Consider the following 15,361-nt stretch of genomic DNA (forward strand, 5'->3'; position numbering starts at 1 on the left):
TTTTAGAACACTGATATATATATGTATATGTGTGTGTGTGTGTGTGTAAAATCTGAATTTTGATCATAAAAAGAAACTATGAAATATAATCCCATGAAACAAATTTGAATGGAATCTCGTAGAATGTTTGACGCATATATGTATGAATTGGATATAGTTTTTTGTGCATGATGAAATCATATGATCGGTAGGTTACTGCAAATTAATAACAAATTATTTGACTATTTGTACCTAATTTAATAAATTTAAAATGAGAAAACAGTTTCATAAAAATGAGAATTAGTAGTAAGAATGTAGATAAGTAGAGCAAAGCATTCAAAAGGGAAAAAGGTTGTTATAGAGGAGAGGTGGTGATAAAAAATCCTAACATGGGCTTAATTTTGAGTCCAATAATCAGTCTTGGACTCACAATACTGTTTTAAAAATCGAATGTCCCTGTTCATTACAGATTGTGAAAACCGATTTAAAAATCAAATGTCCCTGTTCATTACAGATTGTGAAAACCGATTGTGAGCCCCAAACTGATTATTGGACTCGAGTTTTAATTTTGTTTGGGATTCATAATATGTTGCCACAATCTAAAATAACAGGGCCAAAACAAATAGGGGCGTGATGTTGGGATTATTGCTGCTATGGGCTACAGTGAGTTTTAATTTTGAGTCCAAAATCTGTTTGGGATTCACAATCGGTTACCAAAATCTAAAATAAAAGGGCCAAAAAAAAACATAGGGGCGTGAAGTTGGGATTATTGGTGCTATGGGCCACAGCGAGATAATAGTAGCAAGTTTCTTAAGTTTCTTAGAATAATTGTTTTACACAGAAGAATCATACATAATTGTGGGTAAAAAGATAAAAAAACGAATGATAAACATAAATAAAAAATCATAGAGAAGAGAAGTATGAAAGAAAATAGTGAGAGAGAAAATCAGAAAGGGAAAAGGGAAATAGAAAAAACCAAACAGAAGATAAGTATGAAAGAAAATACAGAGAGAGAGAGAGAGAGGATAAATACCTGGCATAGTGGTAGAGTATGAGAGATTATATTTTTATCTTCTAGTCGGTAGAGTATGAGAGATTGTTTTTTTCTTCTAATTTCTTAGAGTTTGCAGGGTTACGTTTTTCAGGAGAAGGTGGGAAGATAGAGTATGAGAGATTATATTTTTATCTTCTAGTCGGTAGAGTATGAGAGATTTTTTTTTTCTCCTAATTTCTTAGAGTTTGCAGGGTTAGGTTTTTGGTAGAGTATGGGAGATTTTTTTTTTCCTCCTAATTTCTTAGAGTTTGCAGGGTTAGGTTTTTCAGGAGAAGGTGGGAAGATATAAAGCCATAGAAGCGTGGGCTTTTAGGAGTGTGGGTATACGGAAAGTCTCGGTCGGCAGTGACTTTCGAAATTTTCAATATTTTGAATCTGAAAATTCCACGTAGATTTGACGGAAGAAAGGCAGGGCTGTCAGCTAAGCAGCGAACAGTAAACACCCCTCCCGCCTTATTATATTAGAATAGATAGATTAGAATATTATATATATATATATATATATATATATATATATATATATATATATATATATATTATAGCAGAAGAGAAATTAGAGAATTTTTTGAATATTTCCAAAATTCTGTGAGATTTACACGTCACAGTTTTTGACTTTTTTTGAACAAATGCACCCATTCAACTATATAATTTCAATCTTACCCCATATACATGCAGCTTCTGTGTATACGTCCTGTTAAAGAGAAAGATATACACTGTATTTCTGTGTATAGGAAGGAATACGTCCTCTCAATTTACCCCATATACATGCAGCTTCTGTGTATACCTCCTTTTAAAGCGAAAGATATACACTGTATTTCTGTGTATAGTTATGTCAGAGATGTTTGACTTTTTTCCAGTAATTGTCATATATTACTACATGTTGTTCGTATTTTTTTCGTAATTTAAAAACTTTGTAATTTTTCATTGAAAACTTTATAACTTTAGCTTATTTACTTTTTTTTGTAATGATTACTTTTTTTTTGCTACCCCATCATTTGCCATGCGCATCTTTGCACGAAGGATCTTTTTATTTGTAATGATTACTTTTTTTTTTTTTTTTTTAGCAACAGTTGCCATCCGCATCTTTTCACCGAGAAAATTTCAATCCTACCCCTCTTTATGCTTTTAACAAAGGCACCCATTAGATCAAATAATTTCAATCCTACCCCCTCCTTTATGCTTTTAACAAAGGCACCCATTAAAGCCATATAATTTCGATCTTACCCCCTCCTTTATGGTTTTTTAATTAAAAAACTATAGGGTGATCTTGACCATCGGATTTAAGATAAGAGGAATTATGGAAACATTTATAGATTGGAGGGCTAGGATCGGCCTATGGAAATGATTTTTGGGGCACAACCTATTTATGTTGTGTTCCATCACATGGACGGTTTGGATCAACCTATGACGTGGTCCGTACAGTTCTTTGTCGGCCCGTGCATCGCACAGGGTTTTTTACTATTATATATATATATATATATATATATATATATATATATATATATATATAGGAAACTGTTGGTGCGCTTAAGCTCACCAAGCTTATGATGCGCTTAAGCGCCAATCACATGAGTCCCACACTTTCTGTTTCTATGCAGCTGCGTAGAGAAGATATATGCGCACAAATGTTTAAAGCCTTCCCATTCGCCCACTTCAATGGGTCCGATATAACGTGTGAGGCGCTTTTACAAAGATAAAAATGACAATCGAGTCTCAAAATTACGTTTTCAGTTGTACGCTGAAAAAAAAATCGTCTCTATCCCTCTCTGTCTCTCTCACCAGCGTTAAAAAACCCCCAAAAACTAGGGTTTCTTTTGGAGGTGCAAATTGGCCCCACCCATCAAAAGAGAAGGTGCAAATTGGAGAGCCCCACTCATCAAACATGGTGTAATAAGCCTGTATTGTCCATTATTTTTCAAAAAAGTAGGCTTACATCATAGGTTGATCCAAACCGTCATTTGATGCACCATAATGTGAACAGGTTGTGCCCTTAAGATTATTTCCATAATATGATCCCAGCCCTCCGTTCTAGTGGTTTCATAATATGCAGTTCTGGGCTAGGATCATCCTATGGAAATGATTTCTTGTGCGGCCCATCAAATGGACGGTTTGGATCAAGTTATTGTGTAATATGTACAGTAACTTAGACAATATAAAATCTCAGAGACATTTCTTTCTTGGGCGGCCCATCCAATGAAGTGAATCATACAATACTTTTCACAAAAAAACTGGACTATACAGCCATATACCATAAAAATCTCTGTACATAGGATGACCCTAAACTAACCATGGATAATCCTGTGAAGTCCAGTATTTTTCAAAAGGTATGCTAGGCCCACTTCAAAAGATGATCCAAACTGTTCATTTGTTGGGCTAGGCTGTAAACCATAGATCATCATCTCCATAGGATCATCCTGATCCTCTGATCTATAAGCTCTGATAAGCTCATCTGTGTGTAAGATAAGTTGGCATCTATCCATTATCAAAACATACTCGTGTTAAGAAGGATTAGTGTCGACAGAAATCAGAAATGTGTCCGGGAAAATGTTAAGAAGAGCTCGGTTTTATGGGTTTTGCTAGTGTCCGTCGCATAAGGCATTTCGCGGATGGGTTGTTGCATGTGAGAGCAGCCACACCGGTTCAGATTTCTATCAACAGGTGTGGCTGCACTCACATGAAACAGGCCCATCCGCGAAATTGCTTCTGTGATTGAACCTGCACAATCTATGTTCAATACATCGTACATTACAACTCATCTTCCGCCGCTTCCTCTTCCTCCTCCAGTGCACTCATCTATTAGAACCAATAAAAATTTACTATAATTGGAGACAAAATTACAACATAGAAAAAAGAGTGTATGTGCATATAGAGAAGAACTCAAGATCAAACCTTGGCTTTCTTTTTACAGATTCTCAGATTATGTCCCAACTCCCCACAACCTCCGAACTTCCGTTTCCCCATATTGGATTGGGAGAGCTCTAATGAAGATTTCAAGCGTGATGCTTCCCTTGGCCGGCCCTTGGTTTTCACAATTTCGGGGTCTCGAATACAAATCCCAGGTACTTGAGTGGGAAGAGAGATAGACTGCACCTGGCTGGTAAATATTGGTACATGAACTTGCCTCTCTTTCTTTCTCTGCTCAATCTCAACCACCAATCCAGAGTAAAATTCATCCAACTTCTTTAAAATAAAGTCGTCATTATCGAGTTCCTCATCCACTATTCGTCGTTTTGGCATTACGGACCACCTTCTAAACGGGGTTGCGCCTTTGGTACCTACTTGACTTGTAGGAACCCCACCCAACAACTGATATCTAGCGTCAATTGTCCATCTCCATAGAATGTAACGCTCGGGAATGGAAGTTAATTGCTTCTGGTCAAATACGGCCAGAATATGCCTGCATAATATACCTGACGTCTCAAACATGGCGAAATAACAAGTCGCACTAACACCTTCGGAATCATTGTATACAACCATATGCCCATTTGACATTTCATAATCTTCACGTTTCCTTGTTACATTGAAGGTAGTCTCGTTGCTAATTTCACTATGTTTCTTACCCCAATATAATCTACTACCATTAAGCTCAGCCAGAAAAATGCCAAATATTGTCCTTGTATAGTATTTCCCAGGATCATCTTCCAATGGACTACCTGTAGTCATTGTTGCCTTTGAATTTTTTGACTTGAAATCCTCTTATGTTTCTTTCCTACGACGGTCAGCAAGTGCTTTCTCATATTGATCAACAAAATCACCCAGAGAAGTTTTCTGGTTAATAAAACCATCGAAGAAAGCATTCATGCTTTCACTGCGCTGACTAGAAGTCATGCCTGCAGTGAAAGTACGTTTCCAATAGGCTAGGACCCAGTGAATCCTTAGCTCCCACATCTTACTTAGCCAATCATTCTCATCAATTTTATACTTCAAACATAATCTTCCCCATTCTATCTCACATTCATCTATATCACCCGTGTTATACCAACGGTATTAATCCTTTGGAAAGTCACCATATGCCTCTCTCATTGCAGGAACATGCTCAACTAAGTGCTTTGTTATGTGCCAGGAACAGAACCGATGAGAGTATTGGGGAAGACATTCTTAATTGCATTTCCAATCGCTAAATCCATATCGATAATAATAGTTCCTAGAGCGTTTCCATGCATACATTGCAGCCACTGCCTAAACAACCAAGTGAAGGTCTCCTCAGTCTCATCGGAGAGGAGTGCACATCCAAACAATGTAGACTGCCTGTGATGGTTGACCCCTGTAAATGGTGTAAAGGGCAACAAATATATATTGGTCATATAAGTCACATCGAAGACAATCACATCGCTGAATGTCATATAAGACTCTCCGACCCTCAAATCAGCCCATAACATAGATCTCAATGTACACTCTGAGTCCAACTCAATAGAAAAAAAGAAGTCCTGCTCTTCAGCTCGTTTCCGTTAGAGACGGTCGGCCACTATCCCAGCGTCTAACCCCATATTGTTCTTCTTCTTCAATTTCAAATGAGACTGCACTTGCTGTAGTGAGAGAACACCATCTGCGCCATCGGATGGTGTTCTCTCACCTTAATTTTTCCCCTTGATCACCTAAAATGAAGGCATGTTCATTAATATCATTTATCGATAAGCCGCATGCTTGCGACACAGTGTCCTCAATAAATCCTGAGGATGTGCCACATACTTCATCAACATCAAACACAGAAGTGAGCAACAAAGCATCATCCATTTTACTAGGCCACGACACTAGATAACAAACCAGCCATAAATCACCACCAAACCAACCATAAACCACCACAAACCAGGACCAAACCATCCATAAACCACCACAAACCACCATCAAACAACCCATAAACCACTATAAACCACCACCAAACCAACCATAAACCACCACAAACCAACCAAAAACCACCACCAAAGCAGCCATAAAAGTAGAAATATGTCAGAAAAAGAAAAAAAAAGTTAATAAGCAAAGAATGGAAGCAACTATTAAAAAAAACAACCCTAACTGGCAATTCCATAATTCAGTGTATCATTTACACATGATTCCATCCCTATCCACAATACATGGACCAAACTGTCTTCCTTCAGAGACAAACTACAAGTAAAGAAACATGTGCATTGACACTCCAACCCATCTTCCTCATATCATCAACTAGCAAAACAGATAACCACTTGAGCTTAAAATCATAGTTGCCAAATGCTCTTCCAGCACCAGAAAATCATTTTGGAAAAAATTACTATATAGGTATGTTCTTGGGAAGTGCATGGAAAGTACAGCGGAATAGTACAAAAATGATCGAAAATGCAAGGAAAACATTATGTGAAACAATCATATCTAAAAGTGAATTAGCAGTGTTAACACCCAAAGATTCAGCAGTGTTAACACCCAAAAATTCATGTATGTAGGACCCAATTGATGAGTTTACGATTTTTTTTCTCCTGGAAGAGGAAAAATCTGGATGTAAATAAAAATATGGGTTTGAAGAGGAAACTTTTGGGTTTAAAAACAAACCCTAATCTTAAACAAAAAAAAAGAAGTAAAACATGCAACCCTAACCCATATTCAAGATCCAAAATGCCATGTTCGGTGCTACCCTTGGTCTCCATGAGTTTTCTAATGAGAAACCCAACCCCAACCCATATTCTGTACTTGATTTTTTCTCCTCTAATGAGAAACGCCAAATCAATTAAAAGAGGAAACTTGGGTTTAAACTACAAAATAAGAAAATCCAGGTTTACACTTGAAAATCTGTGTTTACACACTACAAGAAATTCGTATGAAAAACCCAGATTTCCTGTGTAAACCTAATCTTGAACCCAAAAAAATGAAAATAAACACAAACTGAAAAATACCTGTGTAAATGATTGAAGAGGATGTAGATCTTCCATTCCGTGGAGAAGAAGAAGGAGAAGCTGAGAGAGAGAGTGTGTGAGGAGAACCAGCTGTAGACACCCCATTTTGACCGGACCCAAGTTCGCGGTGCTCGAGCAAAACCCCATCCAATCACCAAGCTAGGATCCCGGATTGCACCCTAAGCTAGGTTAGGGTCCCCCATAGGTCCCCGTAAAATTTCGTTGGAATCTGAGCTCGTTTGATCAGCGAACGAGATGAATCAGTGTCGTAGTGCAAACCTGTAAGGGGGGTGGATTAGCCGAAGAGGGGGTGCACCTTTGAAATGTGAAATTCCGATTTTGTCTTTCGCTAATAGGACAAAGCGGCGGAGGTGCGCTTATAAATTCGCGCGCTCTATCAATTAGGGGTGCGAATATCGGTTTTTTACTTTGTTATATAAAAAAAAATCAACAGAAATGAGGGCACTGTTCATCCTCATTTTCGTTGAAGAGAGAGAGAGAGAGAGAGAGAGAGAGAGAGAGAGAAAGAAAGAGAGAGATTTGGGTTTTTTGTTTCTGTTTTCCTCCGACCTTCTCCGATCCAACTCCGGCAAAACTCCGATCTCCTTCATCTTCTTCTCGCCGATTAATCGAGCCGTCAACCTCCGATCGGATTTCTCTTTCTTCGGTCAAGATTCCGGCAATCTCTCCGATTCTTCTCCGGCAAAGATCCTTCTCCGGCAATCTCTCCGATCATCGATCCACCTTCTTTGATCCTTTTCCGGCAACCTTTTCTGCTCCGATCCCTCTCCGATCTTCTCCAATCCTCCGGCCGTGCTCCGATCCACCTCCCTCTCCGGCAGATTCACAGTCTAAATTCCTCTTCTCCGGCCTCCATTTTCTCCGGTGAGTTCATCTCATTTTCCGATCACCATCCATTAGCCATCACCTCTACTTCTTCCTGGAGCCGATTTCCCTCTGCAAATCTGTCTATAAAAGAGAAATCTCAGATCTGAGATTTTAGATCTGAAAATATGAAAGAAAGAGAGAGAGAAATCCGATAGCCTCCATTCTCCGTCCATTTCCTGGCCGTGTACATTTCCGATCTCTTTTCCGATCAAAATTCTGCTTCATCAAACCCTAACCTCTTAAATCTTCTCCGAGAATCTGGAATTAGCTACAAAATTGTTGGATCGAGCCACAAAGGAAATCAAATTTTCAAGCTTAGATAAAGTTAAAGCACTCTCAGGTATTTTTATTTTCTTTTATCAGAAAAATGAGTGCAAAATTATTTATATATATTTTCCTCTCTTGAATTTGCAATACGATTGGTTTAATTTCGATATGGATTTGTCAAAATGAAATTGTCATAGTTCCATTTGATATAGATTTCTTTGAAATTTATTAGCTGAATGGCATATACATGTAAGTGTTGTGTAGAGTTCTCTGCTTGGGTTCAAGAATTTCATTTTATTTCAGAAGAATCTATGTTCGTTCTCCTTAGTTTATTGTTTGATGGCCTTCGGAAGGGCAACCCTCAAGGAGCGGATGAGTTGAAAGACCAATCTGGGTTGTCACTTGTGGGTATTGTGTGGACAGTTTCTTCAATAAGTCATTGTCTTTCTGGTTTCCTAGTGTCTTGTTTAGGAGAAAAATGTTATTCTCATCTTTGACTTGATCTCTAAAGTACATTTGAAGATTTTAAGATGCTAGAGTGGGCTTGATGGTGAAAGCAATTGAGCTAAAAGTGTCTCATGATGTTCAAATCCTTATGGAGGTAAGGTTGCCAGCTTGTAGTATCTGCTGCTTGGAGTATGTGGAGTTAGTAGAATTGGCTAGACCAGTACCTTTCTCGCTAAAATAACAGGTTGCCATTCGCTGGTCCCGCATCTTATAATAGATAGACTGTTGGATCCAAGCGGAATGGGAAAGCTGCTCGATGCCTTTAGCCCGACGGAGATCGTGCTAGATATTCTAATAATTGTTTCTGATCTTGCTTGAATTTTAAAGAATTTTTTTAATGAAGCCGTTAACAAGGCAAATTTGTTTGGATTTGTGAAGGAGTCCATAAACCATAGATCCTTTCTTCTAAAGGGCGATGAAGGCGATAGCCCAAGCCCATCCTTAGGGGACTTGTTCAATCCAAGTAGCTCTCCCCTCTTTTGTTTAGTAGGCCTACCCAACCTTTTGAATTTCTTTTAACCATTTTTTTTAAAAAAGAACCCTTCTCTGGGCAATGATAAGGTTACTTGGAGCCCATCTTTGTGTGTGTTTGGGAGACCCGCCCGGTCTCATTCTCTCGCTAGTTCTCCTCTTTGTGCTTCGTTTGGTTTTGGAAGAACACCCTACTCGGCTTGGCTTCATACCCCTACCCTTATGGGTATTGGGTTGCACATTTGTTGCACCCTAGGGCTAGGTAGCTGTCCGGCCCGGCTGGGTGTTTTACCTCTGCCAAATGTGCACAAATTCTTATTCCTTTTTACTTGTGAGCTTCTCCTTATTCGATAGTCCATTCGCATAGGAGTCAGCCCTTGATTAGAGAGTCTTTGACTCATTCATCCTTTAGATGGTATTATTAGAGAGTCTTTAACTCATTCGCCTTTTAAGTGGTGTTATAGGAGAGTCTTTGACTCATTTGCCTTTTCGGTGGTGTTATAGAAGAGTCTTTGATTCATTTGTCTTTCAGGTGGTGTTATTAAAGAGTTTTTGACTCAATCTTTCTCTTATTGGTTTTTCTAGAGAGTCTTTGACTCATTTATCTTTTAGTTGGTGATAGTGGAGTCTTTGACTCGTGTTCCTTTTCTTTTAGGGAGTCTCTGACTCATTTATCCTTTAGTTGGTGTTAGTGGAGTCTTTGACTCGTGTTTCCTTCTCTTTTAGAGAGTCTTTGACTCATCTATCCTTTAGTTGGTGTTAGTGGAGTCTTTGACTCGTGTTTCCTTTTCTTTTAGAGAGTCTTTGACTCATCTATCCTTTAGTTGGTGTTAGTGGAGTCTTTGACTCATGTTTCCTTCTCTTTTAGAGAGTCTTTGACTCATCTATCCTTTAGTTGGTGTTAGTGGAGTCTTTGACTTGTGTTTCATTCTCTTTTAGAGAGTCTTTGACTCATCTATCCTTTAGTTGGTATTATTGGAGTCTTTGACTCGTGTTTCCATTTCTTTTAGAGAGTCTTTGACTCACTTCGTTTTCTTAGTTGATATTATTAGAGAGTCTTTGACTCATTCGTTCTTTTGTGGTATTACTAGGGAGTCTTTGACTCGTTGGTTCTTCCGTTGGCGTTATTTGGGAGTCTTTGACTCATTCCTCCTCTAAGTTGTAGTATTAGAGAGCCTGTGGCTCATTTGTCTTCTTTGATACTGTTAGTAAGGAGTTTCTCCTTAGTCTTGTTGTCATTTCTTCTTCTTTGGAGACTAGCCTAGTCTCATTATAGCTTTGCCTTTTGAGATCGTAGATCTTTTTGTTGTCCTCGAAAGTTTAGTTTGCCTTGTTTATGGGTTTCCCCTATTTGCCCTAGGGTTTGGCCCTAGGGTTTTGCTTTGTATTTTCCCTTAGGTCTTTGACCAAAAGGGTGAAAACTCTTTACTTCAAAAACTTTTGAAAACTTAAAAAATATGAAAAACATCTGAAAAACCTTAAAAAGCTTAAAGTGTTGAGTGTTTTAGAATTAGTAGTTAGAGAGTTCGTTCCAAACTACGTTGGCTTGATCCTCTTCCACGAGGTACGTAGTGCAGCTTGGGATTCACATCCCAAGTCCAGCCAAACTTTTAAAAATAAACATTTTAAACCTTTCAAAATTACAAAAATATTCAAACAATTTTCAAAAAGATCTTCCTCTAGAGTTAGGAGTATGTCCTAGCTGTTTAGGTTGTGTTCTAGAGTTAGGAGTTTGTCTTGATTTGTATTGATATGGTGTGTCCTGTCGTGTGAGTGTCCCTAGAGTTAGGAGGCCTCGAGTCGATCGGTTAGACATTTAGTCGAACCGATGGCTAGGCTAGGCATATAGTCAGCCCGTGGTTTTCCTTAGGATGCACGGCCTAGTTATACCTAGGATGTAAGACACACCTGCATTAGCTTAAGGCTAATCAACTTGCATTAGTTATGGCATATAGGGTGTCCTAAAATCCATCATTTACTGGAATTTAAATAATCGTATAAAAAGCTTTTAAAAATCGGTCGAGTCTAGTGGATCGAGTCTAGGATAGCGGTTCTAGATGGTTAGGCATCGTAGTTTAGAATAGGGCATCGAACTACGTGGACTCCGATTCTTCCCGAGGCCGGGATACGTAGCGCAGCTAGGATGGATGGTCATTCTGGTCCGAGTCCAGTCCTGCATTAGAGTTTTAGGATTTGTCTGTTTCAGTCATATATAGCATTGATTTGTGTTTCATGTTTTGATGTGTTTTCTTACTTTCTTGTATTGATACTATACCTTTAGCTGTAGCCTGCATGTGTGTGTCCACCAGAAACTTAGACACCCATTAGGCATGTCACTTATAACCTAGCTTTGCTTAGGTAGCACATCTTTCATTTTATGTTATGTGTGTTTATTATCTCTATCCTCAGGAAATGCATGCTTAGGTAGATGATTTCTGAGGATTGTTCCCATTTCATATGATTTTTACCCAAACTTTTTTGGAGTTAATGAAAATGGCATAAGAGACCAAGTGCTTGCACTCGGACGAATTGGGGGTGCTCTTCAGACCTTCCTCATTCGTAATCAGGCACGAACCCATATATATTTCTGGTTATCCATTGCACAGAGGATTTTATTTTAGGGTTCCATGGCATGTCCATGGATGGCGATTCTGAGTTTATTTTAGGTATATCTCGATTTCGAACCTCGGTTCCGGATCAAGATATATCTCTTTCTTTTTATATCGCCACTCGTGCTATGCTATGAGGGTGGCATCCATTTCGAGAGTTCCTTGGCAGAGCTCTCATTCACGTGGAAGATCCAGAGGATGGTGTGGGGACTAGTTCCCTCACTTCTACGTCTTCTTCGGATCGGGGTCCACAGGCTGGCGACTCTGCTGGGGAGTTTTTGAAACATTGCCTAACTCTGTTAAAATGCCATTTTTACTAACTTTGGAGGAATTTGGGTTAAAATCATTTTAAATGGGAACCTTTTCGCTTAGAATCCAGGGGCACCAGATAGGTACGTAACTAAAACAAGGGATTCATACACTACACTTCATGCATTATCATATTTGTTATTTCTTTTATTATTTTTTGTTTTTCCTTCTTGGCTCCACGGGATAGATTCAATGCGTGCCCGACTGGGATATCTTTACCCTGATGGTACTGTTGAATCTGTTTCCAAGCTATGCGCCGGTGTTGCAGCCGTAGACATTGGGCGTACTTTTGTCTACAGCAGCCGATGAGCAATGAAGCATACTATGTATAACATGGGGCGTACTTGTGTTATACATGTTAAGTATGTTTCATACGCATAGTACCCATTAGATTGAGTCCGGAGCCCTACTTTGTTTTATATATATTATATATATACTTACTGACCTAGTGAAATCCAACTAGGAAGTACCTGTGTTTATATACATCTGTATTGCATTCATATAGGGTCGAACATGTGTTGCTTACACATGTGGAGCCTAGAGTTAGGAGCTTTGCCCCATTTTGTAGATTAGGGTAGCTCATTTTATATGGCTACAATACGGTCCTAGCACACTCATCAGTCTGTCTTGAGTCGAGACTTCCTTGACTCCGCTAGATTAGAATTAGGGCTGGTGCCCCTGGTTAGGATTTGTGTGTATATGTATATACCTATATATACTGATTATGTATATTAGGGTTCTCCTCTTAGTCAGAGATTCTTTATTCAATTCAATCAGTTATATCCATTCCGTTATTCAGATCTAGATCTAGTCAGCGGCTTTTTATTGCCGTTACCTTGGCCATGATCTGTCATTTGATCTTTTGTTCTTAGGATTTGACCTGTTGTTGCATGTTCTCACCTTTGGTCAGTCCTTCAGTTGATTACCTTTCTCTGGTAATCTTTATCCATATACCTTTGGTTGAGTTATGGGGACCCCTTGTATAGCCGTTATGTTGCCGGATTTTATCCAGAATATTTCTTGAGCATGACCGCTACTTCTTAGGGTTAGGAGAATCATGAGTTTACCTTATCTTGACTTTCTTGTCTAGCGTCGTTATGCTGCCGAATTTTTCGCAGAATATTTTGAGTATAACCGCTATTTCTTCGAGTTAGTTAAACCATGAGTTCACCTTGCCTTGACCTCCTCGTATAGCCGTTGTGCTGACGAATTTTTTCGCAACACATGTTGAGCATAATTGCTATCCTTTGGAGTTAGTCTACCTTGTCTTGATTCCCATGTATACATCATTCAGTAGGATTAGATCCTTATTTGTCAACCTGTTTTGTCTTGAGATCTGGCCGATAGCTCATTCGCTATCCCTATGACCATGGTCTATTATTTCTAATCATATTGATCGTACAGTTGTTGATATCCATCATTCAGATTTTAGATCTGGTCTTTGACCTTACTTTTGTCATTCTTATGGCCATGGTCTATTATCTGAGCCATTGATTTTTCATTGATCCGTGTTTACCTATCATATATCTTTTACCCTTGGATCATGTCGAAATCATTAATGGGAAAGTTTGATCTTACCTGTATTCTTTGAGTGCATGATCATTACTGAGATCAAAACTTATTTTGATTAGGGATGTTTATCGTTCCTGACTCTTTCATTCCCAAAAGAAGAGCATTTATACTCAAATAAGACTTAAAGGAGTGGATTGAGAATCCTTTGAGACCCTGTTGATGTAGGTCATATTATTACTGTCTATTTTTCCTTGACCTTCAGAGACAGTTCCTCTTTGACTTTCCAAGTTAAAGTACCCGTTTATGTGTTTAAGATTACTCTTATTTGTATTTGTTCAGAATCTTTATCCCGTGACTATTGATCTAGTGTGTGCACTTCCAATTCAAATGTCTGAGTTCAGCAAATGACTGTCTATCCATAAGACTAACCATTTCCAAACTCATTTGATTCAGGTAGCCTTTTGCTTTGCTTATTCTACCACATATAGTCTCTACCTATTTCGCCCGGTCCTTACTAAATGGCTGAATCTGAGGAAATGTTAATGAAGATAAGAGATATGTTGAAAACCATCTGCAATGAGGTAGCAGGCATGAAAGAAGACATGACCTATTTGAAGGCTCAAGCAAAAGAGAAGTTACCAGTTTCTGAGAGTCTGATTATCCCGAACCCTTCCATGATTGTGAGTTCAGCCCAACCTGTGAAGTTGTCAGTAGATGTCGATGATGCATTGCATGACAAGGAGAAGTGTAGCAGAAATATGACCCAGGTGGATAAGGGAAAATCGTTGTTAGAAGAGCTCGGACTATTAGACATTAATAATGAAGATAAGAGGGTTCAGAGTGAAAAGAAGTTGGCCCTTCATGACTTCATATTTTTCCCGGATGTCACCCTACCCCCTGAATTTGAGATTCCTAAGTTGGACGAATATGATGGGATAGGGTGTCCAAGGAGACATTTGATGTCATTCATTACTTTTTTAGAAGGTCAAGGCTTATTTCCAGACCAGATAGCAATGCTATTCCCACTCTCTTTAACCAGTGTGGCCAAGAAATGGTTTTACAGTTTAAACCCAAGGACGATTAAAGGCCTAAATGATGTAGTTGAGAGGTTCATTGATCGATTTTCCCAGGGAAATATAGATGAATTCCTTAATGACAGGCAAGAATCACTCAAGCAGAAACAGAGTAAGATGTGTGAAATAGGAATTGGTCTTTCAAAAGGAAAGAAATTCTTCAATGCTTCGAAGAAAATGAATTACATCGGGACTTCTCATCAGCTGCTAAAGAAACCTCTCGTTCTTAAAGAAGAATCAATTGAGAAGCACAGAAAAGAATTCACAAAATTACCTTGTACACATGAAGCTGCTTTAAAGGAGCTGGTTAGAATAAGAAAATTCATTTTGCCTTCCTGTTCAAGCCCTTTGAAAAATTCAGAGAAACATGGTAGTAAGAGATACTGTTCATATCACCAATGTTTTGGCCATAATACCAATTTTTGCGAGGTGTTGAAATATAAGATCCAGAATGTAATAGACAATGACCCTCATGTTATCCATGAACTCAGTGCTATTCAGAAACCCATGCCAAAACCTATTCAGAAACTCAGTGCATCAAAACCTGCTCAGAAATGTGAAAGAAAATTCTCTATTCTTTGCGAGCTTAGTGCTGATCAGAGACCTGCGCCGAAAGGTGATCCATATATTCTGAGAATTGATGAAGATGAGTTTATCCAGTCCTTCGCGGAACCAGTCATTCCTACTTCCGTTACTCCAGGGCCAAGTAAACCGAAGCGTACTCCATATGTTTTGAGAATTGAAGATGATGAGCTTATTCAGTGGTATGCAGAATCAGCTGTTCCTGCTCATACCTCAGCGCTGAGTGATAAGAGGATTTTGAAAGGAAAA

General features: G+C 38.7%; 1 protein-coding gene across 1 annotated transcript; it reads right to left on the minus strand.

The window, feature by feature from the left end:
* Positions 1 to 3,778: 3,778 nt before the first annotated feature.
* Positions 3,779 to 4,696, minus strand: LOC143888495 (protein FAR1-RELATED SEQUENCE 7-like). The gene is made up of 2 exons (XM_077392955.1): positions 3,923 to 4,696; positions 3,779 to 3,826 (listed from the first exon to the last, which is right to left on the minus strand). The coding sequence occupies exons 1-2, from the start codon at positions 4,694 to 4,696 to the stop codon at positions 3,779 to 3,781; spliced, it is 822 nt and encodes a 273-aa protein (XP_077249070.1).
* Positions 4,697 to 15,361: the final 10,665 nt, after the last annotated feature.

The sequence above is a fragment of the Tasmannia lanceolata genome, unplaced genomic scaffold (assembly GCF_043159265.1).
Source record: "Tasmannia lanceolata isolate RefF3 unplaced genomic scaffold, GAP_Taslan_0.1 ptg000012l, whole genome shotgun sequence".
Lineage (NCBI taxonomy): Eukaryota > Viridiplantae > Streptophyta > Magnoliopsida > Canellales > Winteraceae > Tasmannia > Tasmannia lanceolata.